Genomic DNA, 23,827 nt, shown 5'->3' with positions numbered 1-23,827 from the left:
ATTGATTTGTAGGCATTCTTTTTATATTCTGGGTATAAGCCTTTTTATTTACTTTTTTTTTTTTTTTTTTTTTTGAGTCAGAGTCTCGCTCTGTCACTCAGGCTGGAGTACAGTGGTGCGATCTCGGCTCACTGCAAGCTCCGCCTCCTGGGTTCACACCATTCTCCTGCCTAAGCCTCCCGAGTAGCTGGGACTACAGGTGGCTGCTACCACGCCTGGCTAATTTTTTTTTTTTTTTTTTTTTTTTGTATTTTTAGTAGAGACGGGGTTTCACCATGTTAGCCAGGATGGTCTCAATCTCCTGACCTCGTGATCCACCCGCCTCTTCCTCCCAAAGTGCTGGAATTACAGGCATGAGCCACCGCACCCAGCCAGATATGTCTTTTGTGGGACACAAGCATCACAAATACCTTCCTTACCCTGTGACTTGCATTTTACTGTCTTATTTGTTGTTTATAAATATTTTTAAAATTTTATTTTATATATTTTTAATTATTAGGCAGTCTCCCGAACCAGAATAGGTTCAGAGAGACTCTTAGAACTTCTCGTTTTCCTGTAATCCCAGCACTTTGAGAGGCCGAGGCCAGCGGATCACGAGGTCAGGAGATTGAGACCATCCTGGCTAACATGGTGAAACTCTGTCTCTACTAAAAATACAAAAGGAAAAAAACAAAATTAGCTGGGCATGGTGGCAGGCGCCTGTAGTCCCAGCTACTCAGGAGGCTGAGGCAGGAGAATGGCATGAACCCAGGAGGCAGAGCTTGCAGTGAGCAGAGATCATGCCACTGCACTCCAGCCTAGGTGGCAGATCAAGACTCCATCTCAAAAAAAGAAAAAAAAAAAAAAGAATTTCTGATTTTAATGTGCCATATTTGTCAGTATTTTCCTTTATGGGTTTTTTTTTTGGCAGGAAGCGGGGGGTGGGATCCAGTTTAATGAATCTTTTCCTATCCCTGGATTAATACTCCTCCATTTTCTTATAGATCTATCAATCATTCATCTATCTATGCCCTTTTACATTTAGACCTACAATCCATTTTGAAATCATTTTTATTTATAATGTGAGCAAGGAAGTCAATGTTCTTTTTTTTCCAATATGAATATCTAACTTATTCTGCACCATTTTACCCCAAAAATAATTCTTACCCCACTATATTTAGTACCTTTAACATAAATCAGGTATTCATATACAGGTAAATTTGTTCTGGGAATATTTTGTTCTATGGTCAGTTTGTTCACCCTTGTGCCAATATCACACTGTCTTAATCACTTAAGCTTCAGCTTTATAATTACCACAGCTTTAGCTTTATAATAAGTTTTGATACCTGGTAGTGTAAAACCTTTAGATTTGTTCTTCTTTTCAAGATTCCCTTGACCATTCTTGGCATTCTGTATTTCCTTATCTATTTCAGAGTAAGCTTGCTGGTTTCTGAGAAAAAAAAACCTGCAGGGATTTCGATTGGATTTTTCTTATTTTTTAATATGTGTATTTAAATGTGTAACTTTACCCCTAAATATCACTTTGGCTCTCTTCCAAAAAATTTTGATATTAAAATTTTGTTATCCCTCAGTTCTAAATATATTGTAATCTCTATTATGATTTATCTCTTTAACTTCTGAGTTATTTAGAATTACATTGTACAATTTTCAAATAGATGAATGGTATATTAGTTTCCTAGGGCTGCCATAACAAATTACTACTGGGCAGGTTAGCCCAAAGAAATTTAATCTCTGACAGATCTGGAAGTTAAAGTCTGTAATCACAGTGTCAGCTGGGCCATGCTCCTTGAGAAGGCTCCAGGTGGGAATTCTTCCTTGTCTCTCCCAGCTTGTAATGGCCCATGGCATTCTCTGGCTTGTGACAGCAGAACCTCAATTTCTGCCTCTGTCCTCAATGGTCTTCTCTCCTCTTTTTATAAGGAAAATAGTCACTAGATTTAGGACTCATTTTAAATCCAGATGATTTAATCTTGAGATCTTTAATGACATCTGCAAAGACTCTATTTCTAAATAAGTTCACATTCTGAAGTTCCAGGTGGACATGAATTTTGGGAGAATACCACTCAATCTGTTATAGACAGATTTTTCTTTTATTTCATTATTCCATATTTTTATTGTTGAGTTCTAATTTAGCTACAGTGTAGTCAGTGAAGCTGGTCTGTCTGCACATCAATTCTTTGAAACCAACAAATTCATCAAATTTTCTGTGTTCTTTTAAAAATGGAAAATCATCTATTATAAGTAAAACTTCATTTTTCAAATACCTTCTCTTTTTTTTTTTTTTTTTTTTTTTGAGATAGAGTCTCGCTCTGTTGCCCAGGCTGGAGTGCAGTGGCGTGATCTCGGCTCACTGCAAGCTCCACCTCTCAGGTTCATGCCATTCTCCTGCATCAGCCTCCTGAGTTTGGGACTACAGGTGCCTGCCACCACACCTGGCTTTTTTTTTTTTTTTTTTTTTTTTTTTGTATTTTTAGTAGAGATGGGGTTTCACCATGTTAGCCAGGATAGTCTTGATCTCCTGACCTCGTGATTCACCTGCCTTGGCCTTCCAAAGTGCTGGGATTACAGGTGTGAGCCACCAAGCCTGGCCCTACTTTCTCTCTTTACTTCCTGATCTTTCACATTTCTGAAATGTATTGTTGAATTTACCTATATGTTCCTGTAATTTTCCTGAATATGTTTGAGAATATACATATAAGCTCACAATTTTATCTTTCCTGGTATATTTGACCCTTTTATTACTATGAGATAAACTGTTGTATCTACCTTTAATTCTTTTTTTGTCCTGGAATTCTATTTTGTCTATATTAACACTAGCTTTTCTTTAGTCAATATTTGCCAAATGTACTTTTTTTCTTACTTTTTTGAGCTGAAGGACAATATAAATTCTGATTTAATAAAAATAATGTATATGTTTTAAAAGTCAAATAGTTTCATGAGGCTTATAAGAAAGTCAGCAGTTCCCTCTCCAGGGATCTCCAGATCCCCAATTTCTAAAGGCTACCATTTTCAACTCCTCTAGCCATTTATTCTAGGATCAATATCCTCATTTCCTAATAACAAACATGCTTTATACTACCATATCATTTTATGTTCCAGAAATTATCTATTGATTTCCTTCTAAGATCAATTACAATCTCATATCTTTCAGTTCTGGGATTTATTCTTATACTATATACTAAGATCAATTATGGATTTATCTCATTACAAAACCCTCCTACCCAAACATATCTTTTCATGCTATCTTCTGAAAAGTTTTAGCCCTATATTAATATTCAGTGTTTATATGTCATATAAATAATGGTCAGAGTGATTAAATCAATATTCAATTAAATCGATATTTAGTGTTTACATATGATTGTTTACATAATTATTATTCACAGCTAAGCCAGCTAGTATACTGTAATTACATTTATTTTCGATCACAAACTTCTTACAGTTGCAAATAGACTGAAAACCTCCTCTAAGTATAGTCAATTACATAAGGTATCCTATCAATTTGACTTTTTCCTTGCAGGCTTCAATCTGAATGGGTTCTAGGCCTTGTGTACCACTGCCACAGTGAGAATTTGTTTCCCATTTCCTGTGTTGGCCCCCTCCATTTCCTCAATCCCATGTTTTCTTTCTTTTCTTTTTTTTAACTTAAATAAACTCCCTTGTTTTAGTGAAATAATTTTCTCTCAGAATTCTAAGGTATTATTCCTTTGGTTTCTAACTCTGTTGATCACTTTTGAGAAGTTTGATGCCAGTCTCATTTCCATTTCTTTTTTTTTTTTTGAGACGGAGTCTCGCCCTGTCACCCAGGTTGGAGTGCAGTGGCGCGATCTCGGCTCACTGCAAGCTCCGCCTCCTGGGTTCACGCCATTCTCCTGCCTCAGCCTCCCAAGTAGCTGGGACTACAGGCGCCCGCCACCGTGCCTGGCTAATTTTTTGTATTTTTAGTAGAGACGGGGTTTCACCGTGGTCTCGATCTCCTGACCTTGTGATCCGCCCGCCTTGGCCTCCCAAAGTGCTGGGATTACAGGCGTGAGCCACCACGCCCAGCCTCATTTCCATTTCTTTATATGGAATGTATGTTTTATTTTTGAAGCTGTTAGAATCTCTTTTCAAATCAGTTTTAAAATGTCAAGGTCATGTGCCTTGGTGTATATTTTTATGTACATGGTAGTCTAGTCCCTTTTAGTATGAAAACTCACATCTTTCAGTTCTGAAATTTATTCCTATACTAGTCCTTTGGTTCTTTCTTTTTTGCCTTCTCTATTGTCTTTATAGAACACCTGCTTTGGATGTTGAAACTTTTGGGACAATCTTGAATTTTAAAAAATATTTTCCCGTCTCTTTATGTTCTATTTTTGAAGAGATTTTCTCACTTTTATATTTCACCCCTTTAACTGAGAATTTTACTTATGATCTTTTATGAGCTCTTTTAGCTATTAGATAGGTCTTTGTTCAGTTTTCCAGGCAGGCATTCTCTCCTCTATTCTTCTTCTTTAATTCTCTAAGGCAAGAGGTTCTGAGGCTAGGTTTCTCTCAAGGTGAAATGGCTACTAAAGACTAAGCCAGAAGGAGGGCTTTTCCTTAGGATGAGAAATCTGTAAGTAGACCAACAGATGGGAGATTGTAGGGGTCCCTCAGATAATTGAGACTGACTTTATTTCAAACATATCATCCTTAGGAAATGAAGCCTGGGAGTGAGGTAAAGTTGGTAAGTTCTTTGTGCAGACTTCAGACACAGTTCACTTCTTTCCTGCCAACTTTTCCACATTTCCCCTCACCTAAAGTATCTGACACTGGGATCTTAGGGTTATCTGTTTAAACCAAACTGCCACTAGTATATGGATAGTGGAAAACATGTAAGGGATTCCCTGGTGCATAAAACTTTTCATTTATGAACTATATTTTGTAAAATTATCTTTTATTTACTTGGCAGTCTCAATGTTAGCTGGTAGATATGCTTCTCTTATTTCAAAAGGCATTTATAAAAAGACTTCACTGTGTTTTGAAGTAGAACAAAATTATCTAAAAAAAATGTGTGCTTTAATAAGCAGACCTCATTTACTTTTCTTACAAAGGCATTGATGCTATCACATGAAGTCATTAACACTATACCAAAACTAGAACATAGAGCCACCCTACGTTTAAAAACTGCCCTGGGATCAGTAGCACCTATTTGGCTAATAGTTATACACAGGAATAAAAAACTATAAATATAACAAACACAGGCAATTATACATACAGAATTTTCAGTGGCTACTGGAGTTTTCATTTAATAAAGATTATCATCTCTCAGCTACAAAAGTATAATGTCAGGGGTGCAGAAGAAAAAAAATCTTTTATAAAACAACGAGGGCCAGGCACGGCGGCTCATGCCTGTAATCCCAGCACTTTGGGAGGCTGAGGCAGGCAGATCATCTGAGGTCAGGAGTTCAAGACCAGCCTGGCCAACATGGTGAAACCCCACCTCTGCTAAAAATACAAAAAATTAGCTGGGTGTGGAGGCAGGCGCCTGTAATCCCAGCTACTCTGGAGGCTGAGGCAGGAGAATCACTTGAACCCAGGAGGTGGGGGTTGCAGTGAGCAGAGATCGCACCATCACACTCTACCCTGGGCAATAAGATCGAAACTCCATTTAAAAAAAAAAGATTGAAACTCAAATACCCGCAGTGACCAGACAGATAAGGTGGAAGAATGAAGCAGACTGGGTCTCAGAGCTGTGGGGATGGAAGCAAACAGGAGAATGGATGTCCTGCCTGCAGGGGGACAGCCATGGCTCAGCTGCAGCTGATGACCACCATGAATGAATGCAAGCCAAAGGGTAGCCAGATTTTCTGATTTTTCAAGGGAAATAAAAAAATCTTAGTTTTAAATGTTGGCAGAAAATTTAAAAAATTTTAAAACAACATGGGGGCTGGATGCAGTGCTTCGTGCCTGTAATCTCAGCACTTTGAGAGGCTGAGGCGGGTAGACAGCTTGAGACTAGGAGTTCAAGACCAGCCCAGGCAACATAGCGAGACCCCCATCACTATAAAAATAACCCCATCACTACAAAAAAATTATTAGTGAGGCATAGTGGCGTGTGCCTCTGGCCCTAGCTACTTGGAAGGCTGAGGTGGGAGGATCACTGGAGCCCAGGAGTTCAATGCTGCAGTGAGCTATAATTGCATCACTGCACTCCAGCCTGGGTGACAGAGTGAGAACCTGTCTTTAAAAAAAATTATTTTTTAAAAAATCATGTCAGCAACAGAATCCAGCTTATAAGACATTACTTTGTAATATCTGACAGAGATAAACTAATGTGGCAATTTAATCAAGATATTCTATGGATCTTAGTATCTAAAACATACTTGATTGGGTATTATTTCATTTCAAAAGCTGTATCATATTTTATTCCCCATTGTGAAAATGAAGTTTATAGTTTTCAAAAATCTCTGAAGCATAATAAATGATTTTATGAAATTTTACCTTCTTATACATGCTCAATATAACGGCAAGGAGAAAAGCTTGTATAACGAAACAGAAAAAAAGGATAAAGATTGGACAGTAATCTCATTTAGGATGAAAAGGGGAGAAAATGCCACAAAGTTTACAAAGCCAATCCAGTTACCTGCATTTTCATTCCGCAAGGGTTTTTTTCCCACTGGCAAGGATGCCTTAGTCACTACCCTCTTACTGTAGATTCCTTCTTTATGTTTAATGTTAACAGTGGCTGAGAGATCATCATCTCTTGTGCCTAGCACCTGAGCTGGGAAGTCTGGAGCAACTGCATCATTGGATCCTAAAGAAAAATGGGGAAGTAATACAAAACACAAATAGTGACATGAAATTGAGAAAGACTTTTTAAAAATTTGCCTCTCAGACCAATTCTATGAAAAAAGCACTACAGGCCAGGCACGATGGCTCATGCCTGTAATCCCAGCACTTTGGAAGGCAGAGGCAGGAGGAGTTCAAGATCAGCCTGGCCAAGATGGTGAAACCCCATCTCTACTAAAAATACAAAAATTAGTCAGGCGTGGTGGCAGGTGCGTGTGATCCCAGCTACTTGGGAGGCTGAGGCAGAAGAATTGCTTGAACCTGGGAGGCAGAGATTGCAGTGAGCAGAGATCGTGCCACTGTACTGCAGCTTGGGTGACAGAGTGAGACCTGGTCTCAAAAAAACAAACAAACAAAAAACAAACGAACAAACAAACAAAAAAACACTGCAATGGGCAGGATAATCAGAAGGAAATGTCAGTCAAACTGAAGTAAGCTATGTAATATAAATTCTAATAATACAAGGCAGAGATGCAAATGATATAAGAGAAGATATAAAATGGAGAATCAGTTCAGGAGAGAGAATATTTTCAGCTCACGATGGTTTTGGCGGAAGGAGAAAATGGATTGTACCTTGGAAAAAAAGTAGTTTTTGATATAGAAAGGAAGGAAGAAAGGCATTTTAGGCAGAAGTTATAGCATAAGCAAAGACAAGAAGTATTTAAGAATGGCAGACACTTTATGTCAGGCTGGATTGCAGAATACATTAAGGAGAGTGGTAGAAGATATTTAAAAATAGTTGTTTGGGACAAAACTCAGGAGTGCATGGGATCCCAAGCTGAAGAGTATAAACTTTATTGTATATGAAATGCAACATAATGGAAGATTTTTAAAATGAAATATTAATATATTTAGCTATGTTTCCAGAAGATTAATCTGACAATACAAAAGACAAAACACTGAAAGGAAAATGACAGATAAGTAAAAGACTTGAAAGTATTTAATTCTTTTAAAATATATTTCAATATTCCTACATTCTTTGATATAATAAATTAATCTATAAACCATGCCACATCTAACAGGCAAAAGAACATTTCTGGACATATAAAGGCTTATACTAATCTTCTGTGAGATGATTTTTCTTTCTAAGATCCTGTATTTCCTGAGCTCCTAGTATATGTATGGCAATAAGAGCTGGGTAAGTACCTGTATCGTTAGTACAGTGCACAATAAGCCATGAAGAGTTTTGCAGGACAGACTGCAAGGAAAACACCAAGCCTTCTGGGCCAAATAGATTATACTGGGCTCCTCTCAACTTCTGTAACATCACTTTCTCTTATCTGCCTCTTACCTCTCCGGAAACTTATTTTTTATCTTTTTTTCTACCAAATCTCTCAATGCTAGAGTTCCTCAAGGAGTCAGAACTGGCCTCTCCTCCCTTCCTAGGTAAACTCACCGACCACCAAGGTATATGCTGATGACCAACAAATAATGTACCATTGGCCAAGACCTTTCTTCTGAGCATCCGACTCCAGCATTCAGGGACACGGCTAGCTCTTACAGCACTTTTATGGAAATTAGAAAAATATGTCTCTTCCTCAAATAAAAATGTTTAAGTTACTATATATTGTAGTACAACACAAACTACTGTAAATGGTGGTCATTCTCTTCACAAATTCTCCCAGGGAGTACACACCAGCAGCAGCATGCACACGCACAGTCTGCACCACCACCCCTTGTTCTCCAAGAGAGATGACTCCTCAAGTTCAGAGTTAGGTGGGGAACAATTATGTCCCTGACAGCAGTGGGTGAATGAGCAAGAGAATCAACCTCAGAGGAGGTGAGAGGCAGCTGAGAGAGTGCAGCCACACATGTGTGCGTGTCAGTGAATGTATGTATACTTATTTTCCTGTACCTGTGCATAGCTATAGTATGTGCGAGTACAGATTTATGTTTGGGGCAGCACAAGAGTTAACATTGCTGCTCCAAAACTCTAACTAAAGATCTGGAATATTCATGGCCATCTGTGTGCTTTCATAAAAGTATATATTTATAATGTGAACAGTGCCCCTTATATGTGGCACTATTACCTTAACATGTGTAAATTAACTCTGCCTACATTCGATTGCAGACCCAACATCTCTATGTGGATGTGTAACAGGAATCTCATTTTTAACATGTCCAAAGCAGACATTTTGATCATCATCCCCAAATCTGCTTTTTCCTCAATCTCCACCTCAGTAAATGGCACCTCTATTCACCTAGTTGCTCACTCCAGACATTTTTTTCATGCTCTTCTCCCTCACTCTCTACACTCTTATTACCAAATCTAGGAGAAACTATTTCTAAAAGGAAGTTGACTGTCTACTTCTCTCTATCTCTATAGATAACACTGTGATACTGATGCTACCATCTCTGGTACTGTCTACAGCAACAGCCTTCTAACTAACTGGTATCTCTACTTGCACTTTAACCCACCCCACCACGGCTCTCTGCCTTCCCATCTATAAACCATTTCTCCATATAGTGGCAAGAATAAACTTTACAAGTGTAAATCAAACCATAATTGCAGTAGTATTAGAATAAAATCCAAACACTTTAATACAGTTGATAAGATCCTGCATGATCTTGAACCTACCTGTCTTCAACCATATCTACCCATCACTATGCTCTACCCTGTTAAATAAAATTTATGGGAGTCCATTGTTTTAGACTGAGCTCCTGCACTAGGCCCCAACAGACCAAACCAAAATGTAGTCACTTGTACTAAATGCCATACAATCCAACTGAAACTTTAAGGAAGAAGGAAAGTTCCACAATGGACTGGAGTTTTCTAAAAACAAGAGATTCACAGCAACTAACTGAAAAAGGGGCCAGTCACCCTGAGCTGGCGTAACAAGGAACTTATCTCTGCTTTAATCTTTACCAGGAAAGTAACCTGATGTCAATCAATATGCTTTTTTTGGTATTACCGATGATCCACCACTTACAATGGAGTTACATCCTGGTAAGTCCATCATAGGTTGAAAATATTGTTAGTCAAAAATGTATTTAATGCCCCTAACCTATCATAGCTTAGCCCAGCCTACTTTAAACATACTCAGAACACTTACAATAGCTTACATGTAGACAAAATCATCTAACACAAAGCCTATTTTATAATACAGTGTCAAATAGTTCATATAGCTTATTAAATGCCATACTGAAGTATGGTTTCTACTAAATGTGTATCACTTCCATACCATCGTAAAGTCAAAAGTAGTTAAGTGGAACCACTGTAAATTGGGAACTGTCTGTATTATGTTTCCTTGTTCCTGGTTTGGCTACCTTATCAGAACCAACTGCTCTCCCATGCCCAGTGCACCTTTTTCTATATTATAGAATGAGATGTTGCCTGATTCATGAATCACTACAAAAACCAATTAGATCTTCAAATGTGTTGAAATTTCAACCCATGCTGCCTTCTTTCCATTTGTCACATGCAGCAAGCTCTTTTCTGCTTCATGGGCTTTCCTAATCTTGTTCCCTCTCGCCAGAACATTCTCACACTCCACTCTTTGCCTACCTAATTTATCCTCATCCTCTAGAGTTCAGCTTAAAAGTTTCTTCCTGGAAAAGACCTTCAAAAGTTCATAAAACAAAACTGGGTCTACTTGTTTATCTTGGAACTCTTCTTTATTTTCTTAGCATTTATCACTTGTAATTATGTACTTATTTATGGTCGAATATCTATCATCCAATGTGAACATAAACTCCATTATAGTTTATTTTGAGCAATACTGAAATTGTAACACCTACCACAGTATTTCTGCCTGGAACACAGTAACATCTCTAATACCTATTGTTTGAATAAACAAATGAACACGAGCTGACAGCTTCCTATCATTTAAAAAAAAAAAAAAAAATCAACCTGATCATTGTAGAAAATTCAGGAAAGTATGAAGGAAACAATAAAAGAAAACCCAACTAAACCTTGGTTATATATCCTAATAAGTGACGATATACAAGGATCATACCATATACAGTCTCATTACTATTTTTTCACTAAAGTAGAGATATATTTTAAATGGAATTTAGGGTTTAAAGTCAGCATGTGAGGTGAAAACCTTGCCACAGAGGGTCAAAATCACCCTTAGGAAGGCATATGTTGAAACTGACATCGTGTCTGCTCAAGAAACCCACCAGAGTCCATTTTTGCCTCCAGGCTTGCAACTTATCGCTGCGCCTGATTCTGAGCACCTGATGAAGTACCTGACATTGTACCAAAAAGACATTTCTTCAAACTCTAGAATCATACCCAGACAAGCAAGGTAAGATGCTTACACTATAAAAGGCAAATGAGGACTACAATGAACTTTGAGAATGAAGTTTCCCATCTTTCATTACATATTCTTCCTTAGTCATATGTTCATAAAGGGTAGAGTGCATGCACAAAACACCTGTACTTTTAAAATTCTCTTCTTTTTTGTTAAGTATATTTATTGGAACTTGCTTAAGTTAAATACAGGTATGAGACAATATCAATGTATGCTAAAATTATTTACCATAGCTAAAGACATCTCACTGAATTCCACTGATCTGATTTAATTGTTTATGCTATCTTAAAGTTCCCTATGTTTCTTGTTCTGTTACTTTGCTAATTTCATGTACTCAACACTGATTTGGAAGATAGATATCTACTTTTAAAACTCAATTAAGTTTTTTTAGTAACTTCTTAAGTTTTTTTAACTGTGGTAAAATATACATAAAATGTAACCAGGACCGGATGCAGTGGCTCATGCCTGTAGTCCCAGCACTTTGGGAGGCTGAGACAGGAAGATGACTTGAGGTCAGGAGTTCGAGACCAGCCTGGCCAACATGGTGAAACCCTGTCTCTGCTAAAAATACAAAAATTAGCTGGGTGTGGTGGTGGGTGCCTATAATCCCAGCTACTCAGGAGGCTAAGGCAGGAGAACTGCTTGAATCTGGGAGGCGGAGGCTGCAGTGAGCTGAGACTGTGCCACTGTACTCCAGCCTGGGTGACAAAGCAAGACTCTATCTCAAAAAAAAAACAAAAAACAAAAAACAAACCAAGAAAACCCACAAAAAGTAACTATTTTTAAGCGTACAGTTCAGTGGCATTAAGTACATTCACACTGTTATGCAACCATCACCACCATCTACCTCCAGAACTTACTCATCTTCCCAGACTTAAACTCTGTACCCATTAAATAGTAACTTCCCACTCCCCCTACCCCCAGCCCCTGGTAAACACAGTTCACTTTGTGTCTCTATGAAGCTAACTTTTCTAGGTACCTCATATAAGCAGACTGGCTTATTTCAACTGGCCTAATGTCTTCAGAGTTCATCCATGTTGTAGCATGTATCAGAATTTCATTCCTCTTTAAGGCTGAATAATACTTCATTACACATATATGTCACATTTTGTTATCCATTCATAGATCAATAGACATTTGGGTTGTTTCCACCTCTTGGCCATTGTGAATAATGCTGTTATGAACATTGGTGTACAAATACCTCTTCAAGATCCTACTTTCACTTTGTTGGGGTATATATTTAAAAGTGGAATTACTGGATCATACTATAATTCTATGTTTAATTTTTTGAGGAACAGCCACAGTGTTTTCTATAATGGCTATACCATTTTACATTCCCACCAGCAATAAGCAGTAGTTCCAATTTCTCCACATCCCTGACAACACTGATAATTTCTCTTTATTTGCTTGTTTTTTAAAATAACAGTGATTCCAATGGGTGTGAAGGGGTATCTTACTATGGTTTTGATTGGCATTTCCCTCATGATTAATGATGTAGAGAAGATTTTCATGTGCTTATTGGCTATTCGCACATCTTCCCTGAAGAAATGTCCATCAGATTCTGTGCCCATTTATCAATCAGATTGTTTGGGTTATTGTTGTTGAGTTGTAAGAGTTCTTTACATATTTTAGATATTAATACCTCATCAGATAAATGATTTGCAAATATTTTCTCATGTGAGTCACCTTTTCATTCTGTTGACTGGATTTTGTGGACAAAAGTTCTGAATTTTGATAAAGTCTCACATATATATTTTTCTTTTGTTACCTTTGTGTTTTGTTTTTGTTCTTTGAGACATAGTCTCACTCTGTTGCCCAGAGTGGAGTGCAGTGGTGCAATCATAGTTCATTGCAGCCTTAAACTCCAGGGTTCAAGTGATACTCATGCCTCAGCCTTCCAAGTAGCTGAGACTACAAGCATATGCCATCATGCCTGGCTAATTTTTAATTTTTTGTAGAGACAGGGTCTTGCTATATTGCCCAGGCTGATCTCAAACTCCTGGGCTCTGGCAATCCTCCCATCTCAACCTCCCAAAGTGCTGGCATTACAGGCATGAGCCACCACACCTGGCCTGGACATTTAAATAATACAATGCAGCAACTCTGGAAATCAGATTTTCATTTCCAAGGTTTGGTGTTTTTGCTTTAGGTTGTTTTAATAACTTCTCTAAACTAATTCTGTAAAGTCTATATTCTTTGTTATATATGGCCACTGAAGTTACTACTCAATTAGTTTAGTGGTCAGCTAATGCCTGAACAGAAATTTCCTTAAATGCCCAGAACCAATAAATCTCCCAGCCTTTATCAAATGGCTCCACGCATATGTTGGGATGTACCTTCAACACTAACCTAGGCAGCTGCCAACTCTACCTTAGCCTTCCCTTTTCTTCTTGTACAGACCCTCAAGGTCAGCCAGAGATAAGACCTAGTGCCTTGGGTCTTTCCCAAGCATACACAGGCCTATGCATGTATGGGGTCTCGCAGTCTTAGGAATATGTCAGAGCCTTTCAAAGAATCTATCAACATCTTATCCTCAAGTTTTCCTTTTAAGCTTTTCAGTTAGTTTACTGTTTACCTCAACTGTTAGTCCTCACCTCAGCCACTATGATATTAAAATACTTGTCTGTAAATGTTTTTGATAAACATCTTTCCCTCCCTTTCACCAGAGGCCTTTAGCACTGGATGGCTCCCAGTCAGGTCAAGTAAAGATAAGCCTTTTGAGAGGAATCTTCCATGGAACCACTAGACACATCACATTTTAACAATTCTGTGGGAAAGAAGTTTTAAAAGAGCCCAGCTCCATTTTGCATCCTCTGGTCTTGGAAAAGAAAGCTATATTTCTTAAGTCTATCACTGAGCTGAGATACTGGGAATGGGACTAGGGCAAGTTAAAAAGCCAATACTTACTGTTCTTAGTGGGATTTGGCCATTTTTCTTGAATAAATACTCCCTGGGTTGCCATTAAGACTGGTTTATTTGCAGACATTTATCTCTTTCTTTGGATGGCTATTTCCTTTGCCCTTGATTTTTGTCGTCCTTGTTGTTTGGATCTTATGAGTTCTATTATTTACTTATTCTCAACTGAAGAACAATTATTTGGCCCAAATATTTTCTAACAATGATGTACGTCTTGCTCCTGGCCCCAAACTCTTATTGGCTCCTCTCATATCTATAGATGCACAACATATTCATAGAAAATGGCCAGGAATTAGAACAATTCCTAGGCTTTCATCCGGTGTAGGTCTACTGGTCTAAGAAAGGATTGTTTTCTATTTCCAACTTCCTCACTCTCAGAATAGATGAAGAACATGAAAAAACAATCTCGGCCGGGCGCGGTGGCTCACACCTGTAATCCCAGCACTTTGGGAGGCCAAGACGGGCGGATCACGAGTTCAGGAGATCGAGATCATCCTGGCTAACCCAGTGAAACCCCATCTCTACTAAAAACAAAAAAAACTAGCCGGGCGAGGTGGCAGGCGCCTGTAGTCCCAGCTACTTGGGAGGCTGAGGCAGGAGAATGGTGTAAACCCGGGAGGTGGAGCTTGCAGTGAGCCGAGATCTGGCCACTGCACTCCAGCCTGGGTGACAGAGTGAGACTCCGTCTCAAAAAAAGAAAAAAAAGAGAACAATCTCAAGTGTGTATGGCAACTAGATCTCTTTTTGTCGTACTGATGCATACAGTACTTTATTATAGAAACTGTATTTCTCAGGATACGGTGTGCCAGTCCTGAGTCATTTTCTTCTCCCATCACCTACACTATTCAATCTTTAAGTTAATCTCTCCAACCAGATGGAAGTGTTAGTGATGTCTATGGATAGCAGGACACAGGAGGCCTCAGAAAGTACTGGCACATCTGACCAGGTTTCTACTGTTTACAGACATTCTGTCTTCTGAACTATAAGTAAGTGGGATAGAAGATTTTCCTTCCTACCTATAATTAATTAAGTGAACTTGTTTTCTTTCCGGTAGCCATTAACAGTGTTTTTAAAACCATAGCTTTGCAAGGAGTAAACATTTCATTTATGGCTATAAACTTAACAATTAATCTTAACTTTTGGTGAGTATTTTTGTGGCTTTTTTTTTTTTTTTCAATGCTATCATTGTGGGAAATTAGGCAAGGTTATATCAGAGGCTTTAATGCAGTTACTATCAGAAGCTAGTTTGGTTCTCTTTCAGATAAAAGTAACAAAAATGCTTGCCTAAGACCAGGAACAACTTCTCCTTTCTTTGTAATTTCTACACATATATTGATATTTATAGATAATCATGGAAAAAACAATTTGTCTAAAGTGAACCAAGTCATCTCCTGTGGACTACTCAAAACACTGTCCCACCAATCAAAATGCTACACCACACCAACTCTGCACCCTTAACTTAAAATCTCCTATAAGAAATATTTACCTAGTGCCTCCACAGGGTACTATTCATTTCCTAACTCTGCAGCTCCTCTGTAGTGGATTCACAGAGATGCTGCAGGATATTTTAAAATTCTAGGGAAAGGACAGTGATAAACTACTAGCTCAAGGTCAAAGTGTCAACATCAGATAGTGTTATGTTCCTTTCAATGCTGTTGTGCCTTGGCAAAAGCTGGATTTTTGGCAGCTGCTGTAACAAAAAGCAGAAAATAAGAGAGGGTCCAACCTCATCTCATGGTTTGAGAAGCTGCATGGTATCCAACAGCTACACATATGTCATTAGTTAAGTAATCGTGGTTATTTATGAACAAATTCTTTTTTCAAAATCCAAAACCAAAAATAAATAACAAATTTGTTAAATTAGTTGTTAGATCAAAACAATTAGTATTTATGTCCTAATTCCTTAGTTGCTATTTGAAAAAAATAATTGCTTATTATACATAAAGTGGAGAAAATAAATCAATGAACCACTAAGGGTACTGTGAACCAAGAAAGCTTAGAAACTTTGTCCTAGATGGAGCCCACTAACCCAAATAATGATCCATACAATTTCCTTCATCAAATATTTATAAATGCTTATGTGTATATAATATATCTGATCAAATAACTCATCTATCTGAACCAGAGATCAATGTATGAAAAGTTTCATATTTCACAGAAAAATTAAAGAGCACTGGATTTTTGTCACTACAGAATCAACTAGCCAATACACAAATAAAATTTCAAGTAATAAAACTTTGAATAATTTCTGCATAATACCTGAATGGGAGCTTTCAATGGTGGTATCTGATTTGGAATCCAGAGATGGAGGAATTTGTCTTAATTGTGGAACATAATACATCTTCGTACTACCAGAAGGCTTATATGGCAATAATAAAGGCTGACCTAAGGAGGTAAAAATCAGAACAATTAATACAAAAAACATTTATTAATTCACTGAACAAATATGGAATGCCTTCTATGTTTCAGGCAGTGTTCATGACTTTTGGAATTTATGAGTGAACAAAGAGAAATGTATCTCTGCCTTCAAGAAGAATGAGAATTCTAGAGGAGGAAAATATACAGTAAATAATTAACATACTAAATGAGTAAATTATCCAGCATTTTAATAAATTATAAGTGATACAGAGAAAATATAGAAATGCTGAGGGTAACTAGGAATACAGGAGAAATTGAGGTTTAAATGTAGGGGAAACAGTTGAAGTAGGATAGTAGGGATAGGTTTCATTGAGATGACTTTTTAGCAATCCATTCCATATATAAATGACTCTAACTAAAAAACATCTTATCTTACATTGAACCGTAACCTGGTCATAATCAAGCCCTTATACTGGTCTTATTTTGCTTCCAGAGTCACAGGCAATAAGTCTAATTCTCATCTGTGTGACAGAGCTTCAAAACATAGTTTCCACTGCAAGAGTATGAATTTTCAATATTAAGAAAATACATAAAAGTAAAAATTACAAAGTGCTACCACTCAAGGATAATTATTATTAACATTTTAATGTATATCTTACCCATCTTTTCCTGTTTTTTGTTTACAAAGTTGTCTGCATATAGTATGCATAATTTGAAATTCAGCTTTTCTATTTTCTATTTAAAATAAAAATATTCATTTTACTTCCTATTCTTCACATTTGTATGGTTATACCACAGATTAAATATAGTGAACTCTTAGCCTAATGTTGAAAATGCAGGTTGTGTTAAAATGTTCAATTATAAAGAATTCTGTTAATAAAGATTTTCCCGTTTATATTTATTCTTCCCCATCACCCATCTGAGGTAAATTCTTTTTACAAAGTGAAAAATTACATCCTTCATGAAGTTTTTAAAAAAGTACTGACTGCTAAATTGCTTATTAATATGTCTGTGACAATTTACTCTTCCTCCAACAGCACATGTAGAGTCATTAAGAAATGATTAATTGCTAATAGGGGTAAAAGGAATCTCATTTTAAAAATATGCCCTCATCTTACTATTACGGACTTTTTTTTTTCTATATAATAGTTTTTCTTTCATGATTGGTAGAAACTGTCAAATATGCCCTCGTGTCCAACTTTTCTCCCTCCTTACATCTATACATCTATATATACTTCCAATCTCCCTCACAGCCATGTGTGAACATGTGGGTAACTTTGATCAGTCCGTGGGAAGAGTGCGAGAATGTGTGCAACTTCCAGGCGTTCCCGTAAAGTTATCCCATTAAAACCCCCCCACTTCCTAGATACTGCAGATAATGATAGCGGTAGCAGTTACTCTAGACCCAGAAATGGAAGTCACACTTCCAGAGATGAAAGGATGCCAGAGCCACTAGACATGCAACTCAGCTATCTGCTCTAGACTTCTTACCTGTAATTTAGGGTTTCTGTGATAAAATAGTTATACCATAGCCTAAAGTAATAAGAAATGCAATTCCCAGGAAAGTCTTGGTGGTGTGCTGGAATCAGAACCAGCTGACTTGGGGGTATGCAACCTAGTAAGACACCAGCCGAAATGGCCAAGGGAAACACTTGTGCCACTCCATACCCAAACCCAGACAGCACAGCTTGCAGCTCCAGGACAGGCTCCTTCCTTTCACTTGGGAAGATGGAAGATTAAACAGGCCTTTGTCTTGCAACCTGGATACCAGCTCAGCCACAGTATGATAGAGATGCCAGGCAGAGTCCTGAGGCCTCCATTCCATGACCTAGCTCCTGGACATTTCTAGACACACCCTGGGCCAGAAAGGAACCTGCTGCCTTGAAGGACCCAGTCTTGGCAGGATTCATCACTTGCTGACTAAAGAATACCTCGGTCCTGAATAGTCAGCAGTGGTAGCCAGGCAGTATCACCTGGGTGAGACTCAGAGATGTGCTGGCCTCAGGTGTGACCCAGCAATTTTCCAGCTATGCTGGCTATGAGGAGAGACTCCCTTTGCTTGAGAAAAGGAGAGGGAAGATTAAATAGGACTTTGTTTTGCAGCTTAGGTGCCAGCTCAGCCACAGAGGAGTAGAGTACAAAGTAGGCTCCAGGAGTTCCTGATTCCAGGTGTTGGCTTGTGGATGTCATTTCTGGACCTGCCCTGGGCCAGAAGGGAGCCCATAGCTCTGAGGGGAGAGTCCTAGGCCTAGAAGCATTCACCCAAGCTGACAAAAGAGCCCTTGGGCCTTAAATGAATATCAGTGGTAGGCAGCCAGTACTCATCACAAGCCTGGGGCAGTGGTGGCCACGGGGAGTGACTCCTCTGTTTGTGGAAAAAAGAGGAAAGAAGGCGAAGAACTTTTTGTCTTGTGGCATAGATGTTAGTTTAGAATAAAGCACTAAGGTTTCTGACTTCAGGTCATGGCTCCCAGACAGCAATTCTGGACCTGCCTAGGGCCAGGGGGAAATCGCCACCCTGAAGGAAAGCACACAACACTGCCTGGCTTTGCCATCTGCTGATTGCAGAGTCCCAAGGCCTTGAACAAACATAGGCAGTATCCAGGAAGTGGTTCCTGTAGACCTCAGGTGAGACCCAGTGTTTGCTGGCTTCAGGTCTGACCTAGAACAGTCCCACTGGTGGTGGCCACAGGGGTGGTTGTGTCACATCAGCTCCAAGCAGCTCAGCACAGAGAGAGACTCCATTCCTTTGGGAGAAAGTAAAGGAAGAGAACAAGAGTCTCTACCTGGTAATCCAGAGAATTATTCTGGATCTTATTAAAAACTTCTGATATGGTTTAGCACTGAGTACCCAACCAAATCTCATCTCAAATTGTAATACCCATATGTTGAGGCAGAGACCTGGTGGGAGGTGATTAGATTATGGGTGTGATTCCCCCACATCGTTCTCATGATAGTGAGAGAGTTCTCATAAGATGTCGATGGTTTAAAGGTGGCAGTTTCCCCTGAGTTTTTTCTCCTGCTGCCATGTAAGATGTGTCTTGCCCCCCCCTTCACCTTCCGCCATGACTGTTAGGTTTCCTGAGGCCTCCCCAGCCATGTGGAACTGTGAGTCAATTTAACCTCTTTTACTTGTAAATTACCCAGTCTCAGGTAGTATCTTCAAAGCAGTGTGAAAATGAATACAAAGAACTGGTGCCAGAAGTGGGGCACCGCTATAAAGATAACCTGAATATGTGGAAGCAACTTGGGAACCAGGTAACAGGCAGAGATTGGAACAGTTTGGAGGGCTTAGAGGAAGACAGGAAGATGTGGGAAAGTATGGAACATCCTAGAGGCTTACTGAATGACTGACCAAAATACTGACAGTGACATGGACAATGAAGTCCAGGTTGAGGTCGTCTCAGACGGAGATGAGAAACTTGTTGGGAAATGGCATAAAGGTCACTTTTGCTATGCATTAGCAAAGAGACTGGCAGCATTTTGCCCCTATCCTGGAGATCTATGGAATTCTGAACTTGAAAGAGATGATTCAGGGTATCTGGCAGGAGAAATTTCTGAACAGTAAAGCATTCAAGAGGTGACCTGGCTTATTCTGAAAGCATTCAGTTATGTACTTTCACAAAGAGAGGGTTTGAAATTGGAACTTATGTTTAAAAGGGAAGCAGAGTATAAAAGTTTGGAAAATTTGCAGCCTGACTATGCAGTAGAAAAGAAAAACCCATTCAAGGAATTCAAGCTGGCTGCAGAAATTTGCATAAGTAACGAGGAGCCAAATGTTAGTAGCCAAGACAATGGGGAAAATGTCTCCAGGGCATGTCAGAGATCTTAATGGGAGTCCCTTCCATCCCAGGCCTGGAGGCCTAGGAGGGAAAAATGGTATTGTGGGCCAGGCCCAGGGCCCAGCTGCTCTGTGCAGCCTTGGGACTTGGTGCCCTGTGTCCCAGCTGCTCCAGCTCCATCTGTGGCTAAAAGGACAACAGTTCAGGACATTGCTTTAGAGGATGCAAGCCCCAAGCTTTGGCAGTTTCACATGGTGTTGGGCCTACAGGTGCACAGAAGACAAGAGTTGAGCTTTGGGAGCCTCCACCTAGATTTCAGAGGATGTATGAATGCCTGGATGTCCAGGAAGAAGTCTGCTGCAGGGGCAGAGGCCTCACAGAGAACCTCTACTAGGGCAATGCAGACTGGTAACATGTGTTGGAGCCCCATTAACAGTCCCTACTTGGGTACAGCCTAGTGGAGCTGTGAGAAGAGGGCCATCATCCTCTAGAGCTCAGAATCCACCAACAGCTTGCACTGTGTACCTAGAAAAGCTGCAGGCACTAAACACCAGCTCATGACAGTAGCTGTGGGAGCTGTACCCTTCAAAACCTCAGGGGTGGAGCTGCCCAAGGCCTTGGGAGCCAACCCCTTGCATCAGCATGCCCTGGATGTATGACATGGAGTCAAAGGAAATTTTGGAGCTTTAAGATTTAATGACTGCTCAGCCAGGTTTCAAACTTGCATGGGGCCTGTAACCCCTTTGTTTTACCCAACTTCTCCCATTTGGAATGGGAACATTTATCCAATGCCCATACCCCCACTGCATCTTGGAACTAACTAACTTGTTTTTTATTTTACAGGTTCACAGGCAGAAGGGACCTACCTGTCTTGTCTCAGATGAGACTTTGGACTTGGACTTTTGGGTTAATGCTGGAATGAATTGACTCTGGGGGACTATTGGGAAGGCATGATTGGTTTTTAAATGTGAAAAGGACATGAGATTTGGGAGGGGCTGGTGTGGAATAATATGGTTTGGCTCTGTGTCCCTAGTCAAATCTCATCTCAAATTGTAATCCCCACATGTTGAGGGAGGGACCTGGTGGGATGTCATTGGACCATGGGGGCAGTTTCTCTCATGCTGTTCTTGTGACAGTGAGGGAGCACTCATGAGATCTTGATGGTTTTAACGTGGCAGTTATCCCCGAGCTTCCTCTCTCTCTCCTGCCACCATGTAAGATGTGCCTTGCTTTCCCTTCACCTTCTGCCATGATTGTTAAGTTTCCTGAGGCCTCCCCAGCCATGCAGAACTGAGTCAATTAAACCCCCTTTCTTTATAAATTAACCAGTCTTAGGTAGCATACTTATAGCAGTTTGAAAATGGACTAATACAACCTCCAAAGTGGTACCTCTACAAGTCTGCAAGAGCCACAGTGTTACTAGGCTTGAGGTGCCCCCTAATGGAGATATGGCTACAGTGACCAAAAACTCAGACCATAACACCCAACTCCCTTTGAATTCCTTGAAAGCATTCCCAAGAAGGATGGGTATAAACAAAGTCAGACTGTGAAGACTACAATAAATACCTAATTCTTCAATGCTCAGACACCAACAAACATCCACAAGCTTCTCGACCATCTGCGAAAACATGACCTCACCAAATGAACTAAATATGACACTAAAAACCAATCCTGGAAAAACAGAGATGTGGAACCTTTCAGACAAAGAATTCAAAATACCTGTTTTGGCTGGGTGCAGTGGCTCATGCCTGTAATTCCACAACTTTGGGAGGCCGAGGCAGGCAGATCACCTGAGGTCAGGAGTTCGAGACCAACCTGGACAACATGGTGAAACCCCGTCTCTACTAAAAATACAAAAATTAGCTGGGAGTGGTAGTGCACCCCTGTAGTCCCAGCTCCTCAGGAGGGTGAGGCAGGAGAACTGCTTGAACCCAGGGGGCAGAGGCTGCAGTGAGCCGAGAATGCACCACTGTACTCCATCCTTGGCAAAGGAGCAAGAGTCCATCTCAAAAAAAAAAAAAAAAAAAAAAAAAAAAAAAAAAAAAAAAAAAAAAAATCTGCTTTGAGGAAACTCAAAGAAATTCAAGATAACACAGAGAAAGAACTCAGAATCCTGTAAGATAAATTTAACAAAAAGAATAAAGCTAAACCTCTATATTTCATCATATACAAAATCAAATCAAAATGGATTAAAGACTTAAATCTAAGACCTTAAGCTATGAAACTACTAGAAGAAAACATTGGGAAAACTCTCTAGGACATTAAAGATTAACAAAGATTTATTGAGTTATATCCCACATGCAGAGGTTACCAAAGCAAAAACAAATGGGATCACATCAAGTTAAAAAGCTTCCACATAGCAAAGGAAACAACAGCGAAGAGACAAACCACAGAATAGGAGGGAATATTTGCAAACTATCCATCTGACAAGGGATTAGTAGCTATAATGTATAAAGAACTGAAACAACTCTATAGGAAAAAAATCTAATAATCCGATTTAACAATGAGCAAAAGATCTGAACAAACATTTCTCAAAACAAGACATATAAACGGCAAACAGGCATATGAAAAGGTGCCCAACGTCAGTGATCACCAGAGAACTGCAAAGCAAAACTACAATGAGATACCATCTCACACCAGTTAAAATGGTTTTATTCAAAAGATATACAACAAATGTTGGCAAGAATGTGGAGAAAAGGGAATTCTCGTACACTATTGCTGGGAATGTAAATTAGTACATCCACTACAGAGAACAGTTAGTTTGGAGATTCCTCAAAAAACTACAATTAGAGCTAACATATGATCCAGCAATCCCACTGCTAGGTATATAACCAACATAAGTAAATCAGTACGTCAAAGAGATAAATCTGCACCCCATGTTTATTGCAGCACTGTCCACAATAGCCAAAATTTAGAAGCAACCTAAGTGTCCATCAACAGATTAATGGATAAATTAACCTATTACATATACACAATGTAGTACATACACACAAAGGCAGTACATATACACAATGGAATACTATTCAATCATAAAAAATAATGAGAGCCTGTCATTTGCAGCAACATGGATGAAACTGGAGGTCATTATATAAAGTGAAATAAGCCAGGCACAGAAACGGAAGCTTCACATGTTCTCACTTATTTGTGGGATCTAAAAATTAAAACAACTGAATTCATGGACAAACATAGAGAGAAAAATGGCTACCAGACGCTGGGAAGGGTAGTGAGTGGTGTGGGGGAAGTGAGGATTGTTAATGGGTATAAAAATACAGTTAGATAATCAGTAAGACATAGTATTTGATAGCACAACAGGGTCTACAGTCAATAATTCATTGTACATTTTAAAATAACCAAAAGACAGATAGGCGTGGTGGCTCATATCTGTAATCCAGCACTTCGGGAGGCCAAGGCGGGCAGATCACTTGAGGTCAGGAGTTCAAGACCAGCCTGGCCAACATGATGAAATTCCGTCTCTACTAAAAATACAAAATTTAGCCAGGCATGGTGGCGGGCACCTGTAATCCCAGCTACTCAGGAGTCTGAGGCAGGAGAATTGCTTGAACCAAGGAGGCAGAGGTTGCAGTGAGCTGAGATCATCCCACTGTACTCCAGCCTGGGTGACAAAGCAAGACTCCATCTCAAAATAACATAACATAACAACATAACATAACATAACATAACATAACATAACATAACATAACATAA

The 23,827-nt window shown here is 39.2% G+C and overlaps 1 protein-coding gene across 5 annotated transcripts in view; it reads right to left on the bottom strand.

Moving 5' to 3' along the window:
- ALMS1 (ALMS1 centrosome and basal body associated protein) overlaps positions 1–23,827 on the bottom strand; it is a 220,513-nt gene that overhangs the window by 61,620 nt on the left and 135,066 nt on the right. For 3 of the 5 annotated variants that reach the window (XM_023223966.2, XM_026456443.2, XM_026456444.2), the window contains 2 exons: positions 16,242–16,367; positions 6,605–6,775 (listed from right to left, as the gene is read on the bottom strand). In XM_023223966.2, the coding sequence (XP_023079734.2) occupies positions 6,605–6,775; positions 16,242–16,367 (297 nt within the window). The remainder of the gene's footprint in view (positions 1–6,604; positions 6,776–16,241; positions 16,368–23,827) is intronic. The other 2 variants (XM_026456446.2, XM_026456445.2) reach the window with 2 other exon arrangements.

The sequence above is a fragment of the Piliocolobus tephrosceles genome, chromosome 15 (genome assembly GCF_002776525.5).
Source record: "Piliocolobus tephrosceles isolate RC106 chromosome 15, ASM277652v3, whole genome shotgun sequence".
NCBI classification, from domain to species: Eukaryota; Metazoa; Chordata; class Mammalia; order Primates; family Cercopithecidae; genus Piliocolobus; species Piliocolobus tephrosceles.
This window is presented reverse-complemented; position numbering and strand designations above follow the sequence as displayed.